The 17,760-nt window shown below is 40.5% G+C and overlaps 1 protein-coding gene across 3 annotated transcripts in view; it reads left to right on the top strand.

Annotated features, from left to right (window-relative positions):
• The window catches only part of LOC123983272 (potassium voltage-gated channel subfamily C member 1-like), a 43,824-nt gene that overhangs the window by 9,346 nt on the left and 16,718 nt on the right, over positions 1–17,760 (top strand). For 2 of the 3 annotated variants that reach the window (XM_046069470.1, XM_046069471.1), the window contains exons 2-3: positions 10,821–11,802; positions 13,254–13,448. In XM_046069470.1, the coding sequence (XP_045925426.1) occupies positions 10,821–11,802; positions 13,254–13,448 (1,177 nt within the window). Of the gene's footprint in view, positions 1–10,820; positions 11,803–13,253; positions 13,449–14,401; positions 14,531–17,760 lie in introns of all 3 variants that reach the window. The other variant, XM_046069469.1, reaches the window with a different exon arrangement.

Below are 17,760 nucleotides of genomic sequence, written 5' to 3'. Positions count from 1 at the left end.
GAGGCAGCCCCATCCGAGCCTCTCTTGCAGCCACGGACCACCACTTCAGCCCAGGTTGACTGATGCTTCGGAGTCGAGCAGGATGAAAGCCTGGGAAGACTAGAGGGGTCCCAAAACACGGTGTCCTGGATGTTAGCGGTTGCGCTAAGAGAAACAATCTGTTTGGCTTGTACTGAAGCTACATCCATAAAGCCAGTCAGCAGGGAATCTTTCTCTTTGAGTTCCTCTGAAAGTCGTCGGATGTCTTCCATAAGGTCAGCAATCTTCTTGTTCGCTTTCTTAAGGAGTGAGCAGTCCTCAAGGGGCAGAGTTATCTCGGCTTGTATAGTCACCGGAGCTTTGTTGCGATCAGTAGCGTTGATCGCGTTTTTACGGTCATCTATCTTAAAATCCATGTCGGATGACTAAAATCCTTAACCCACGTAAAACTTAAATAAAGTTAAGTTAAATAAAAGGATATAAAAAAATGTAACGAAAAAAGTGGATTAAAACTGGATAAGAGTCCGGTTCAAGACGGAGCTTCCGACAGGTGGCTACAGACGCATGCGCAGAGTGCAGATTACGTCAGCAATTCAAAACACACACATGTCTCCTCATGCCATGAAGTGAGGACAACCAGTGGAACCTCAGACTGACAAATAATTGTACAGATTTTCAAATTATTATTATTTTGATCGTTTGATATTTTAGTAATTGTTTTGTTTTTACATTTGACACTGATTTAATTTATTTATTTTTTTAATTTTATTGTTATTTTTTAATCAATTAATTATTTTTTTGTCTATTAATATATACACATACACACATTACTGTTTCATTTATTTATTTTATTTTTATTTTTTAATATATTTTATTTTTTAACACACACACACGCGCTTACTGTTTTATTTATTTAATTAATTACATTTTTTTCACACACACACACGCTTACTGTTTTTTTTAAACACACACACACACACATACACACACACACACACACACACACACACACACACACACACACACACACACACACACACACACACGCTTACTGTTTTATTTACTTATTTTATTTTAATTTTTAATATTTCTTCTTTTTTTTTTAATACAAACACACATACGCTTTGATTACTTTACGCTTTAATAACTTGTTTAATGAAATTTATGGGGTTGATTGTTCTTATGTTGTATGTATGATGCTTTGGCAATGTTGTTGTTACACATTCATGCCAATAAAGCTAATTTGAATTGAATTGAATTGAATTGTTAACACATCTGTTAAACAGTTTTGTCTATGTGCGGTTGGTCACGTGTTGTTACCCTGTGGCAGTCAAACTGTATCCCTGCTCATTCCCTTGGAAAATGACACTGGAAGGCGTCACTGGGACAATTCCTGCATGACCATCTGTTTCCTTGTGATGATCCCTCCTGTCCAAGTGGCAGCAGAGTGGAAGCAGAGCGAATGGCTTTTTTAAATGGAAAACGGGATCTAGAGAAGTGTGTAGATGTGTGAGATGTATCACAATGTCCCGTGGAGGTTTGTTGAGATCAGGACATTCTCTCAAAATCCATCTGTTTCATAACTTCTAACTATATACTGAATAGCTTGACATTGAAAGGTTGACATTTTGGATATATGTAGTGCTTTTGTTGACGAAGAAGTCCGTTGTCAATGTCCCATGACGTTTCATTTCCTCTTTTATGATGGAGCTATGAGGTCTTATGAACGAAGCACAGAGGGACAAAGACAGAGGTTTAGAGGGTGAGGATGGGGGAGCGGGGTTAGAAAAAGAAGAGGAGGATGCATGAAGGCAGTCGGTCATTACAGCTATTAAAACAGGGACAGCTTTGCCAAACTTGCTTTACGTGTCTCAAACATTGCAAGCAGGACAGGAGAGGAGGGATGGAGAAATAGGTGAGGAAGGGCAGAAAAGGGAGGATTGGCTGAGAAAGAGGAGGATTGCGTCACGAGAACAAATAACATGCTGCAGTAATCTGTTGCGAATTCAAAGCAGGTGAGAGGGAACAGACACATGTACAGTTCACTCACCTCCACACAATTTTTGTTTGTCTTCAGAAATGTTTGCTGGGGCAGGACTGCGGGAATTAAATGGAGGGGACCTGAACACTGCAGAGCAGATACAACACTGTGACATGTCGACTGTGTGCGTGTGTGTGTGTGTGTGTGTGTGTGAGAGAGTGTGTGCGTGAGTGTGTGTGTGTAGGAGAGCTAGCAGATCCAACTGTAGCGTGTCAAGTAGTTGAGCCATTCAAGGTATGTTGCATTGTAATTGGAATTTTCACTTCCAACAGCGCTGACCTCTGAGAGTCAGTGTTTTTAGCAATCAGAAAATAAAGTATATGCAAGGGTTACCTAGAGCAGAAGCTAATTATATCTCAAAGTTCAGTGCCACCTCTCTCCAGCGCTCCTCCTCCTTCATCTCCTACCGCACTCAGGAGTTTGATGAGCTGGATGCATAAGTGTGAGACTCGCACAGCATGTAGCCACGTATTTTGCACATATGCAGTTATGCAGCACATGCAACCATGCCGGTACGTCACTCCTCTCTGCCTGTTCCTGCATCTACTTCTACCAGTCCCACCCTTTTCCACGTCTCACCTCTCCTGCTCTTCCACATCCTGCAGTGTCCCGTGTTGGGTGCTGGGTGACCCCTAGCAGGGGCTCACAATTTAATGCTTTAACGGCCTGTCCTGGCTCGGACGTCCTCCACCCATGTCAATTGTATATCCCTAGCAGGGGCTCACAATTTAATGCTTTAACAGAAAAAGGGGAAGAAAGGGGTCACAAGAATTTGATATCTCCTCTGCTATTGTTTTCTGCCCATTGTCAGTTTGTTATTATTAACTGCCATGGATCCCCTCTTTGAAATAAGGGCTACGAGATCAGTGCACGTTGAAATCTAGACTATTCTACAATGGTAGAACCACCACAAACAAAAAATAACTCTGTCATGTTATTGCAGTAGAAGGAGGTGTGCCTAGGGTTTTATTTGCAACAATTTAACTCATGTAGCAATAAAATGATCACTCAATTTATCAATAATGTATCCACTGCTTAGTTGATTTATCAGTGACATTCCAAACATTTCCTGACAACTGCTTAAATTTGAAGATTTATCTGCTTTTCCTTATTTTAGTAAATGCAATAACTGATTTTTGTGATGACTTAGGAACAGCAGTGACGAGCTGTAAATACAGCACTAACATATTTTAAGTCGATACGACAAACTTGTTAGCAAACAGCTGCCTATTTCCACATACAGAGCAACATTAGCATTCATTTGGACCTCTGTGTCCACCTGATAAATGTAGGTTCAACATTCACTCTCTATTAGCTCTACTATGTTCACCAGCTGGACGCTAACATCGCCTGTCTGCCGTTTGGTGCTGAGGAGGTAACATACAGCTGGTTTATCTGAGCTTTTTTTTGTTGTTGTTGCCGAAAACAGTTTCTACAAAACAGTTGAAGGTGTGGGCCGTCAACCAAAACAATGAGTTGAAAAACACTTAAACTGTCCATCGAGCTGACGGGAACTGTAGAATCAGGGAATAATATTCTGTGTGTTCATCTCATCACCTTGTATGAACCCCTTTCAAATACAAGTGGTCAAAAATATTGGTTACAGGTGCTTTAAAATCAATAACGGATGATTATTGGCTTTCTATGTAGTATTAACTGTATTTAATGGACTTGTAACTGTATTTTTGTAATGCAAAATCATGGTCTGGACTCTGTAACTGTGGTTTACATTATTTGACACATTTCATGGACAGCATTAAACTCACATGAGGAAGCCTTGAGGTTGAGGGGTCATAAACGGCTAAAAGCCACTAAAGTAATTTATAATTCAACTGAGAAAAAAATGCAACACTAAAAAAAAAACGAGACATCTTTTCTGTACACTCTCTCTTTGCCCTTTCACTCAATTATACTGCCTGTCCATTTCACACGCCATGTCCCTAAAGGGAACTCTCTCTCTCTCTCTCTTTTGACTTTTTTTTGTAATCTCAGCCTAAAGTAGCAAAACCCTTCAATCACTCTGCAGTGTTTCTCAGAACATAACAGCGATGACAACAGTGATAATGATGGCACAAGTGAAGGCTATTCCTGTAACCCACCCAAGGTTATACTTACCCTGCACACTAAGTGGCTACTTTGGAAGTCTCTGAGTGATGGCCACATTCATTCACCTAAGATAATAGATTAATCACCTGATCCCAGTCTGAGCCATTCTTCGGGTTGCCCTTCGGGAGAACGTTCTGTATTTCACATAGTTTAAATGTTCATTTTTCATGCTTCATTCATGTGCAGATTCCAGATCATCCTTCAATGTCTTCTTATCATTGCTGACTCTGCAGCAGTGGTCGCTCATTTGCTCTGCCCTCTGGGAAAGACTGCACCTCCTCTGTCTTACCGGGAGCTGCTCGTCATACTATTGCTAATCAAGAATCCTCATCAATGTACATGGAACAAAAGCACTGTTAATAAGAAGCAAAATCCTTTTTCCCCCCCTTTACATCTATGTCAAGGTCACTCACCCTCGACCTTCCACCTGTTAACCTCTCGTTGAACAATCAGCAGCCGGACCGAGTGATCACAATTTGGCTTGTTCTTGCTCCTCTGCATTCAGCCCGTTACCCTCAGCTGTAGGAGCAGTATTTGGCTTAGTCCTGTCCTTGGTGCCTGTAAGCAGAGGCTAACGCAGTGGTTGTCATGGTGACAGAGAGCCAGGCAGGGCTGTGGTAATACTGTAATGATAAAGCTCTTCTGGATGGTGCCGCAGTAAACACAGCGCCACTAGGGTCCCGTTAAGGAAGAGTGCAGCACACCGCCGTGCATGCAAAAACACCCGTAGGGCTAATATCAGCTCTGGCAATCTCTCCTTGGTTATATCACTTACATGCTCTCCCAACACCTCCTTTTTTTATCTCTTTATTGCACTCTCACTCACACAATGCCCTGCTCTCTCCCCTTGATTGGTGAGATTCCCATCATTGTCTTCCCTCCTCTGCTCATCTTTTCATCTCCTTTCCCTCCATTCCTTTACTCTCTCTCCTTCATTCAGCCATCAAGGCACAATAAATTGCTCTCTATCATCAACTTCCTTTCACAGTTGGCCGTTCTCTATCTCTTTCTCTCTCTCTCAGATGCTCTTTCTCATTCGCTTCACTCTCCCCCCATCTCTGACTCCTGCTCTTTTAAATTTATGTTGATGATATTTCCGAATCTAATTTCAGAGTCTAGAGAGCGAATTGGGCCTTGAAGGTCATTGGGCTGCAGGTGTCACGCATGGTAGCTTTACTGTAGGGAATTCAACGCATTCAAGCTTCACGCCAATATTACAGTGTGCCTCTGAATCGTATATTCAGAGCATTAACATGGCTGTCCAGTCCAGTACACACACACACACACACACACACACGCACACACCCCTTCATGTTGCAGTGAGGAGAGGGATGAAGTGAGAGAATGCAGACAAAGTGCCTGAGGAGGTAAATAAGTGTGAAGTGACAAATTGCTACTCCTCCTTTTATCATCTTCCTCCACCTCTTTCTTTCTCTCCGTCTCTCTCCGCTCATCCTTCTCCATCACCTTAATACAGTGCTCATGTAGTTACCGCTCACAATCTGGAATTGGCAAGTGTGCACTCACATCTCCTGTGCCTATAGGCTGTTTGTGTCTCTCACACATTGTGACTTATGTCCACACACACACACACACGCACACTTGTGCCATGCACTTATGCCAACACATGTGGCATATACAGTATACACACAGACCCATCCACAACGGTGTGCTACAGATTTGATGAACAGCTTTAAGTGCATAATGTTCAAGCAGTTGGAGTGCTTCTCTATCACCCCTCACTCACAGCAGATCTCTGCTTGACATGCTGCTGCATATTTAAAGAGGACTGGCTGCTGTGATGGATTGATCAATACTGATTTGATGTTCAGATGTCCAGTGTAATCCACTGCGCTCTGCAATCTTGAAACACTGCATCGTTTAATTACTGAAACTGAGAATGAACCTTTGTTTCATCAGCAATAATATTGTGTTGTGGCTTTTAACTAGCATGGTCAAACTAATAGTACAGTGCAGTACTGTAAAGCTGCACTAAGCATGTTAATGTTAAGTCAACCTAGTGTTAGTGTGCACCTTTTCTCAGTCCTGCGTGCATTTTTATTTTCATCTTTAGCTGTCATTGGTGAGTTTCTCTGTCATTTAGGAACGAGTTTTGTCTTTCAGTCTCAGGTTTTGAGATTGAAATATCGATGATATAATTTCCTGTGTGTATAAGATTTCCCACCAGAAAGAGGACGAACTGTCAACTCAGGAGAGGCTTTGCCATTGCATCACAAATCTCTGGTGTCTTTGCTATATTCATACTGTACCAGCTAGACAAGAAAAGACATAATGCTTAGTAAATATTGTTTTGGAGTGGGAGTATGTTAATTCAGGAATGTCTGAGTAAATAATTGTTAATAATTGTTCAGGGCTCATTGTTTGGAAATGTGTCAAAATTATTTTATATAGATTTTTTTTTAAATATTGTATAAATACAATGGTCTGGATAAAGTCTGATCAAAACTGTAGTTGAACCATTATTTTTTTATGTATTTCTCTCAATTTTCTCTTTAGTTTCTATTTCCAGGTGCTTTTGGTTAAGAGATGACACAAAGTATTTTCTTGCTGCATGAAACAAAACAGCTTTTCAATGTTTGGCATAGTTTAAAGTGATCTGCTCTGTTTAGAAAGTATTATTCAGTGATGATGAACCTTATGAATACTACGCCTGGTTAAACATAATTTTAACAGTATCTAATATATAGTGTATTTAAAGTGTCAGCTCAGCCTAAACAAAACTGTTTATTGGCAGAGATGCAGTGCACAAACAATTCAGCAGATACATTTAGCAAAGCAAAAATTAGATTATGTTGAAAATGTGCACCTCCACTGTCCATTAGATCACATGCAACCCAATCTTCTGCGTTGGGACACATGGTTTAGTGTCATTAGATGTGTTCTATTTGACATTAAAGTACATCTTGTCTAATGCAGCTTTGAGTCACGTTCATTCATTGCGATGTACTATGGACAACATTTTCTAATATGAAGGAAAAACTTGGAACTCTCTCTGTCTCTCTGGTTGACAGAAGTGGCTTCTATGGCTAAGGCCTGTCATTTACTATTAGCCTTCCATCTCCTGATTGCTTTCCCTCGTTTCCTTTTTTTCTCACTCGTATTCTCATCATTTCTTTTGTGCTGTCTGTCCTTCTCCATTTCTTTTTAGAAGCCCTCTTTGCGTGACACACTCACATCACTTTGAGATCATCAGAATGATTAGCAACCTTAGTGTGTCATAGCAAATACTTATGATACTTTCCTCTGTCAGTATTTGACTTATGGTCACATAATTAATAACATGCTATTTTTTGTCATGCCCTGTCCTTTCTTCTGGATTCCTTCAACTTTTTTCTTTGCTCTTCCCTACGCAATGATCCACATCGTCTGGCCCCCTTCTGTGTCTCCACCTGTGTAGCCTACATAGAAGATATGACATTACTACAGTTTTGCACAGGTGTAATGACAGCATTATTCCGGTCTAAAAGCACTGCAGCATGAAAAAACTCAGTTTGAGGACAGATCTCACACATCTAATCATCCTCAACATTTCAGCCTCATTACATCCTACCAGCGCTGCTCATCTCCTCAGTCTAACCATTATTGTATTACTTACATCATTAATGTCATCGTAAGGAACAATAGCAACAGTAACATAAAAAAATTAGTGCATAACACTTCAGGGCAAAACTCTGCTCGTTGCCCTGATTTATACATTGAAGGTTTTCTGGTGCTCAGCCAATGAGGGAGCATCCTGAGCAGGTCCCGCTGCTGCTATCCTGCTTCCCTGGGACAGGGGGGCTGGTATGGGGTGTAGAGGTAGGAGGGTGATTGAGAACCTCAGTGTGTGTGTGTGTGTGTGTTTTCATGATACAGAGGGGGAGAGCACTGCAGCAATCTGAAAAAGTAGGTCAGACACCGACTAGCGAGAAACATAGCAGAGGAGAAAAGAGGTAGGGGAAGGAGAGGGAGAGGAAAAAAGGCGCGGAGGGTAGAGGGTTGTGAGAATGACAGAAGATAGAAAACCTGGAACAAACCTGATCATCTAAATTGTCAAACTATTTGGGATACAAAGAGATAAACATCATGTCTTGATTTACTTTGTAAAATAACTGTTCCCACTGCACCGTTAAACTGCTTCTGTAAAGGAATTTCTTTAAAGCAAAACATCATTCTGCTAACATAACAATCACTGTATTATGCTAATTTAGCAACAAATGGATACCAATGATAACAACTTAAACAACTTACAGATTGGACATTGACTTGTACCACATCGCTGACTTTCCTGGATGGTCACTTGTTTGGCTAAATGCTTGTCAGCTAATCTCCTCAAAAAATACAGTGGCTCGGAGTCTTCTGCTTAGTCTGTTTCTGTTATGAAAGCACTTTGAGAAAATATGTGTAGGCTCTCATCCAGTTTCCAATTCAAAGAAAAGCTGGGAGAGAGAAGCGAGACCTTTTAAGAAAAATAACTGAAACTGGTTCCCTGTATTTGCTAATTATATAATATTATAAGGCTTCCTCTTGTAAGTGTGTTGCTCTTGATATTACGTAAGTGCATAATGTTGAAAATACACGGTGACACGCACAATACACTGAGGGTACTCAGGCTTCTTATATATATGGGCTCCACTCAAGTATGAATTACCTTTCTCTTTTGCTCTTCAGGCCATGTCTGTGTTTTATTATTTATTTGGTAAAGCACAAAGTATACTGCATCTATAAATACACTGCAGGGCTTGTAGGAATGGACTGCAAAAGGGAAAGATTGTGCAGTAGCCATGCACACACTGGGGTTATCACACTACTGTAATTGTTTTAGTGATAATTGAACAGGCTACAGAAGAATACTAAGCTTCAGATCACACAGTGCTGAAAAGAAATGGGAAATGGGAAAGTAAGCAAACCTGAAAAATAAACTCATTTAGAAAACAATTGTGGTGGAACAGTGTTATAACTTAGCTTCTTTTTTGCTTCCTGTCCAAGAAATGTACCCCGAGGACAATGTTTCGGAAGTGAACAAGCAAACATGGAGCTGTAGGACAGTGTAGTATAGAAAGGATGCCACTTGTAGAAAGTGTGCTTATACAACATTCCCAAGATGTAGAAGTGGATAAAGGCAAATGCCAATAGAAACATTTCAATTTGAAACAGGGATTTTTTTGTATAATTTGTTTCCTTTTTTAGTGGGGGGGGGGGGGGTTACAGTAGTATTGTTAGTACATTTGTGACACAAAATTATTTATGTTCTGTTGTACAAGCAGGGAAACATTTAAATTACAACTAACAGACAGGTTAGGGTAACTCAAATGCAGCTAACATTTTGTATTTGTGCAGTTAATACAGCCGTAATTTTATGGATCATTCGATGCTTCCAAGATTTTGAAAACTTGTTTTGCTCAACAAAAAATTCCTCGGGAGCAGGTAGAAGAACAACAAAACATTCCAGAAATCTAATTTTAACTGAAGTCTAACTTGAACAGCCAAGTCAAGTAGTCTGTGAATGATGAAGTGAATGCTACCCAAAGCACCTGCAACTTACTTGGGCCGTCAATCAAGTGAAGGGCCAGGAGCTTTACCACTAAGCTGCTGTCGTGGAATGCAAAAAGAAAAGTATCAGTTTTAAAAATTGCAGCTTTCTAAATATTAAAAATCAAGATTTCAAAGTAACTTACATAAGTCAGATGTTTGCTTGCAGGGTCTGACATCATACTTTGTAAACAAACATATGTGTGCTGGAAAACTGCAGTTCACTTTAACTTTTGCACCAATCTCATGTTTTGAGAATCACTACACAGAACACACAGTGAGCTGTGGGATTTCTCACTCATTTACTGGGCTGTGGCATACAGATTATCAGTTGTTTATTGATCCTTTTTTTCATTTTCAACCCTCCATCCTATCCTGGGTCCTCTCTGGTAGAGTACCACAAATAAGTTAGTAATATCATTTTATCCTTTTTGTATCTATTTTTCTCTTTTGTAGTCAGGATTACATTTGTGTGTCGGGTCTCTATATGCAACTATAACGTTTCAGTAACCTGTTTATATATATATTTGTTTTGACCTTTTAAACTCATAGGACTATAAAAAAATTAAACACCTTATAATAACTGTAAGTCATCACTTCCTGATGGCATATGATATGACATGATACTGACAGCACACGTATTTCTATGGCTTCATCATTCATCACAGTCATTTATGATCATTTATGATATTTGATATTTGATCAAGCCTAATGAATGTGATTATCCTTTGACTTTGGTCAAACCGGTCAAAAGTTCTTTTTAGGGCAGGTCCACTTGCCCTCTGGTCTGGTACAAAACAGGTCTTTGTCTTTTTTGAAAATTAACACACAGAATAGGTCCAACATTTTGGATGTGAAGACCTCAATGTAGGTGACCATTTCAAAGTGAGAAGCAGTGAGTGGAAGTTTTCCGTACAGTAGGCCAGTTTTCCATACGTGCTATAGTGTGTGTATGTAGTTGGGTCGCAAATACACCAGTTGTTTTTCTCTGCTGTTGGCTTGAGGTTTCAAACTTCACCAGTGCTGTAATTTTTCTTTATGCTTTTCTATGTTCTCTTTGCCTTGCTGAATTTTATTGATTTGCAACTGACTCTTTCTCCTTCCCTCACTTTCTTTTTCTGCTTTCTCTTCTTTCTGTTTGCTGTTTTTTTCTTTCTTCCAGTATGTGGCATTTGGCTCCCTATTCTTCATCCTCATCTCCATCTCCACTTTCTGCATGGAGACGCATGAGGCCTTCAACACCATCCTCAACAAGACAGAGAACGTAACGGTGGGCAACATGACCCATGAGGAGATTGTGTACGAGGTGGTGACTGACAGCTGGTTGACATACGTGGAGGGTGTGTGTGTCATTTGGTTCACCATTGAGGTCCTGCTGCGAGTCACCTTCTGCCCAGACAAGCTTGAATTCTTCAAAAGCTCCCTCAACATCATCGACTTTGTCGCCATCTTGCCCTTCTATCTGGAGGTGGGCCTAAGTGGTCTGTCCTCCAAAGCTGCCAAGGATGTCCTGGGATTCCTCCGTGTTGTCAGATTTGTCCGTATCCTCCGAATCTTCAAGCTGACCCGCCACTTTGTGGGTCTCCGTGTCCTTGGCCACACCCTTCGTGCCAGCACCAATGAATTCCTCCTGCTTATCATCTTCTTAGCCCTTGGTGTCCTCATCTTTGCCACTATGATCTACTATGCTGAACGAATTGGCGCCGACCCAGATGACCCAACTGCCAGTGCCCACACCAACTTTAAGAACATTCCCATTGGGTTTTGGTGGGCCGTTGTGACCATGACCACGCTGGGCTATGGAGATATGTACCCGGAGACATGGTCAGGCATGCTGGTAGGTGCGCTGTGTGCCTTGGCTGGTGTGCTGACCATTGCTATGCCTGTACCTGTAATTGTCAACAACTTCGGCATGTACTACTCTCTGGCAATGGCCAAACAAAAGCTGCCCAAAAAGAAGAATAAACATATCCCCCGAGCACCCCAACCAGGGTCCCCCAACTATTGCAAGCCAGATGCCCTGGCTATGGCTACCGCATCACCACAAAGGATCTTGGGAAATGTCCTAGGTGGAGTGATGGGGTCTGGAGGCATAGGGGGTGACTGTCCTCTCGCCCAAGAAGAAATTATAGAGATTAACAGAGGTGAGAGATTTTTTAAATTATTTTGGAAACAAATATTATGTTTTTACAGTTGAAAAAGTATGTGTATTCGAGTGTCAAATTGCTCTAATTTTTGTTGGAGAGAGAAATGTGCAAGTTGAATAGATCACAGTTTGTAAGTAAATTGGGTAAACCTGACCTAGTATGCGTCTAGGAAATATGACACACTCAGTCATGATTTCATTGGTCTGGAGGAAGATTAGGGTGCCAACGTGTCAAGAGAAAGAAACGGGAATATTATGAAGATGCATAGTTGATTCTGGATCCACCCTGGAGAAATCACTGGCCCATCAGAACTCATGTGTAATTTATGATCAACTGGTAGGTCCACAGTTGCCTTAAGGCGCCCATCTGCCAGTGAAGAACAAACACTATGGAAGGAAAATGAACTCAATTATCTATTAAAACAGCTTAATGCATCTTAATTTGGGCTGACTTCACATATTTTCTCTCTGGCATTAGCAGTAAAATCACGATGAGAGGTAATTTGGCTCTTTGCTTTTTACATGCTGTAGCATCAGGCGTCAGTCACATGCAACAGTAATGCACCTTTAATGCATTACTTTACTACCTTAGTCATAAGTGGGCCAGAAAATATTGGTTTCATCAGTGCTTTTACTACATCCTGTCTGCTTGGCTTTCATCCAGTCTAAAAAGGTTTCTTGTAGGTTGTGTCAGTAGATTTTTTAGTAGGAAGTTGTAGGCCTATTATTCAAAATGTTGACAACCGGCTCTGCAGTATCACCACCACATGCTCCAACATAACACAGAACAACACACTCGTTTCATAACATATTTTAACATAATGCCTCACAGAACATGTGGGTGACTGCAGTCATTCTTGAACATTAGATATTTGACAGCTTTACAGGGGCAGCTCTCTGACTCAAACAATGTTCAGGCCGACTGAATATATAAATGTAGTGATTACTTTCTTGAAATAATACCACGTTACCATGTTACCAGAGCATAAAGTGAATAAAGCAACATTTTAATTTGATTAACAGCAAAAAACATCCAAAAACTTACAGTGATGTGAATAGTTTTCCTAGGAAACCACCTAAAAACATTTATTTTAATAAATGTGTAGACCAATTAATCGGCAGATTATTCCAGCACTAGCCTGTGGTATTTAATATAAAATTTATAGTGACCTTATGGTAATGATGAATTATTTTGCCGTGTCATCATTTGCTAATAATAATCCTTTTGTAGTGTATACTTTGGTGACTATTAACATACCTCAAAATGCCAATCTGCAATAGAAAATCTATTGCTTCATTTCATTTTCTCACACTTGATCAATAAAAAGTAATACTTCTTAAGTTATGAATGCATTTTTGATAAAGAAGACACGCATGCTTCTGAATGATTTTCGCATAATTCTCCTATATGTGGTTTCCCCCTATGCTTTACCCCCACCTTCCCTCTAGATTCCAAGCAGAACGGTGATGCAGCCTCAGCCGCCCTGGCTAATGAGGACTGCCCCACCATTGACCAGGTGCTGAGCCCGGACGAGAGGAGCCCTATTGGGCGAGGGCCTACTCGGGAACGCTACCAGCAGGACCGCGCCTGCTTCCTGCTCAACACCAGGGAATTCCGTGCCACAGATGGGAATGTGCGGAAAGGTACGTTTCACACCAGGAGATGGATACATAAACATGAACATCTTACATAAACAGATCCACACAGCAAGATGCCAGGCACAGCATACTGTAAACATATATATTATATAAGTAATATATATGAGCACACATAGGTAACTGTATGTATATAAGATCAGATCCAAACATTTAGGAAAGGTGGGTTGGATAGGAGAGCACACATTAAACTGTCTTTGGAAACTACAGATAGAAGGGCTCCAATCACAGCTAGCAGCAAAACATACACACATATACAGTCAAACAGTTACAACACATGCATATAGCTCTTCTGCTCTGCTCTATTTGTTTCCACCTCTTCACATTCATGCTGTCCGTGTTTCCATCACCGCTTGGTATCACATTTCATTTCTTCTGTCAGACAAGATTTTCTATCCCTCTACGTCTCTCCTTTTTCTTTCTCATCCTCTTCCATCTTTCCATGGTGTCCGTGAATTTAGTTGTGTCGCATAATGTCATATTCTTTCTCATGAACGATCTCTGTCTTTCTCTGTCTTCTGGACTCAGACAGTTGACCATGCATTAATTTACTTCTCGTCACTTCTGTTTCTCCCTCTCTGTTTCTCTCTCCCTTGCCTTGCATTGTCTTTTTTATTTTGATCTGCCCCCTTCCCCCCCCGCCTCCGTGATGACTTTTCCTCCCTAACCTGCTGCACATTTTCCCTCCCAACCCCCTTCCTCCTCTGCCCCATCTTTAATCCAATGCCCTCATTTTCCACTTCTTTTCCTTTGTGCTACACTTTGTAACTCCCTTCCTTCCTTTTTTTTTCACCCCATGTGCATTACCTTCGTGCCCATGAAAACCTGACACCTTGATTCATTGACTACTTCAATCCAACCACCACTACCGCCAACCTGCACCAAAACACTCCCTTACACTCCCTCCAAACTTTCAACACCTCCTGTTGACAACAAACTAGAGGCAGCAGCGCTGGCACCCAGCCCAGACTCCCCTCTGACTGAGGATTGGTATAAGATGGAAGGGTCTCTGTTACAGCAGGACCTCAATGCAAACTCCACCTCCTCCTGGATCAAACCATAGGCCAGAGGTAACACTGAAAAAAAGTTAAATATAAAGGAGCCCGTAGCCTAGCCAACTTTTGACTGAAAACATACAGAAATTTTGATCCGGCTCTCCATGACACATGACATAGCATGTTTTGCAGTTGCACAAACTACACTGCACCAGTACAGCACCCACTTTAACACAGACACAGCTACACACTATGCATGAATTCAAGTCACAGATACACCACCATTTCCACAGTGTTGTGTGTATATGTTTGAGATTGAAGTGTCACTCGTGAAGAGTCTTTTCTGTGCCTGAAAGTGTGCTGGCAATTTAAGGTGTTAAATTAAGAGATTGATTCAAACAGTTGAGCTAAGATTAGGTAGTGCTTAAATCTAAATATTAGGGTTTGGGTGGCAAATGGCATTTTAGGACTCATCATCTGATTTGTGAGCTATTTTATCTGATGAAACCTAACCTCAGCCCAATATCCTACCTGCATACAAATTTGCTTCATTATGATTTTGTGAACAATAAACAATGTACAAGGTATAAAAAAAACTTGGAAAGAAAATGGGATTACTCTGTGATATACACCCATAATGAGTAGTGTGCACAAATATGTGTACATATGTGTCTGTGTGAGAGCTTAAAACTTGCATCCACTCGAGAGTGCAAGAGCGCGTCCGTGTGGGCGTGCATGTGTGCAAATACATCCAGAAGCTCAAGTGAAAATAACCAAGTTGTTGTGTCCTGTGTCAATAACTAATAAAACAGAGACTGAAGAAGATAGAACGGGAACAGCGGGTCACGTTGTTGTCTGATGTGCCTCTGTGTTGTTGTTGTCTCTCTCTTCAGGTTGTGTCATATCACGCGTGTGTATGTGGGCTTTTTCATTCTTACATGTTATACACTGCGTCTCTGTCCTCTCAATGCCGTCTGAGTGTTGTGTTTGTGCTGTTGTGTGTGGCTTAATTTTGTTTTCCCCTTCTACTGTGTTTATTCGTGTTACTCCCTACCCCACGGGCCTCCACCGTGGCGAACAAAAGCACACACTGCAATTTAGAAAGATCTTGCCTTGAAAAATACAATCTTTTTACAGATGTGTGTATGTACATGTACTCATGCACAATTTAAACTCACAAGCTCATCAGGCATTTACTGAACCTTCAGTGGCACTTATTCCTTCTATGACTGAATTCATTTCAGGCTCAAAGATGTGCATACTTACATGTACATATGTGGTATTTTATGTAAAATCAATTGGCCAGAGTCACACAGTTGTGACAATGAGGGTCAAGGTCCAAGGTCACTGGGGTCAGCGGAGCCATCCAGGTCAAGGGATAGTACCTCTTGAAACATGCCACGCTTAAAACAAGCAAACATTTTTTAAAACTGTTATCATGCAGTTCCTTGCTTGAGCTTTGTAAACAAAGCCAGTTATTGCAAATACGTATTTAAAAAATACTGTGTTGTGAGCGTGTAATGGGTCTGAAATACTACTCCCATGGCCACATATCTGTGCTTTCAGTGCCTCGTGTAGACCAAAGTTCAGGATCTTATATTTGTACTGTGGAGACCTGGATAGAAATCAAAAGGGTTATAAGCTGCACTCGGTGACTGAAACACTTACACACTTACTGACTGGACAAACACTATGACAGATTTGATTGAAAAGTGGCTACATGCTGTCTAAGGTAAGCAAGCCTTGAGCTGTCAAAGCCCTTCACTTAGAGCTCCCTGACATTGCTTCAGTTTCAGTTATTTTTATATATAAACTGCAGTTTAAGTGCTACAACAATCCCTCTTTAAAGCAAATCAGGAGTCCAATGAAGAAAATACATGCTACAGATAGGACGAGTCTTCAAGGTTTGGGCTTCATGCAGAAAAGTTCTACACTGTAATTCATACACTTTGGTTGGGTTGGGGATCTATAATAGTCCTTGTTTCCTAGTTTGTCTGAAATAATATGTTGAACCTTATACACTGGAGAAAGAGATTGCTCTGGTGCTTACAGTAAATACCATAGAAATTTGATCTTACCATCTCTGACATCTGGAACCTGATTCTTAGGCATTTGATAATGAGGTCATGTGTGTGCAGCCCTGTGATAGACACATGAGCTGTCCAGGGTGTAGCCCACCACCGGCCCAGTGCATGTAAGAATAAACATATGGCTTTCAATGTAAAGTATATATTGCTTTTGAAACTTACACGATTAACAATCAGTTAGAAAAATATGTGATTTAGCTCAAGACAGACAAAATGAGCGAAAAACACTGGGTTTATGTTAGTGAATGTCCCTGTTCTCCAGTGATAAGTAATGTTCTCCTTCTTGTTTTTAAAGAGGGATTCTCATGCTGTCTAAAACTCATTCTTGTGTGCTTCAGTTGTGATTTATTTTGTAGATACAAGCGTAAGATGTCTTTGCCAACTTATTTTATTAGCTTTTCAGTTTCTTCTCTGTGATTGTTGGCCATTTGACTTCCTACGCACCCAATGCAATATGCATGTCTCACTAAGGTCAAACGGTCAATCACCTCTTTGATTGCCCACTCCCAATTGCTCCTCCAGACCTCCTTAAAGGGTCTTAGCCTGCCTCTCTTTCTCTCTCTCTCTGAACTCTCTCTCTCAGTTCCTCACTTTATGTGTACGAGTTGTTTTATTCTTTTATTTCCTGTGTTTCTAACATAGTGTTCATCTTTTGTAGAGATTTGTGTCCATGTGTTGTATTGTGAATACTTTATGTTTTCAGTGTGCGTAGGATTCAGTTATATTTATTTCGAATGAACATACTTTGCTGTTGTTTGTGGTTATGGTATGGTTTTTTTCTTAATGTCTTTGAGTTTTGTACAACTGTGTTTTGTTGTTTCATGTTTTGACTTCCCCTATGTTCTTCCTGTGGTCTCCTTAGAGTTTCACCGTCACCTACTATCTCTTCTTTGAATTGGAATTATAAAGGAAATTGCCAACAAAACAGTCAAATTAATTCACATAAAAATGGCACAAATCTCTCTGGTTCAGGATATTCTCAAGGACTTATTTCGCAAAAACAAATCTCATTTTTCATTACCAAATTCAACCACATCCATAGTATGAAAATGTATTTTTGACTCAAAGAACCCATAGAATAGGGAATACAGTTTTTGTTGAAAAACTCCCGCCACTCAGAAACCAACATAATTTTATGCATTTCAATTTAATATAGTATTATGTATAAACAAGCTGTTATATTTAATAGGGCTCATTAGCTCTTCATTCACATTTCAT

This window comes from Micropterus dolomieu, linkage group LG14, assembly GCF_021292245.1.
Source record: "Micropterus dolomieu isolate WLL.071019.BEF.003 ecotype Adirondacks linkage group LG14, ASM2129224v1, whole genome shotgun sequence".
NCBI classification, from domain to species: domain Eukaryota; kingdom Metazoa; phylum Chordata; class Actinopteri; order Centrarchiformes; family Centrarchidae; genus Micropterus; species Micropterus dolomieu.
The sequence above is the reverse complement of the archived record's forward strand: the minus strand, read 5'-3'. Positions and strand labels throughout refer to the sequence as shown.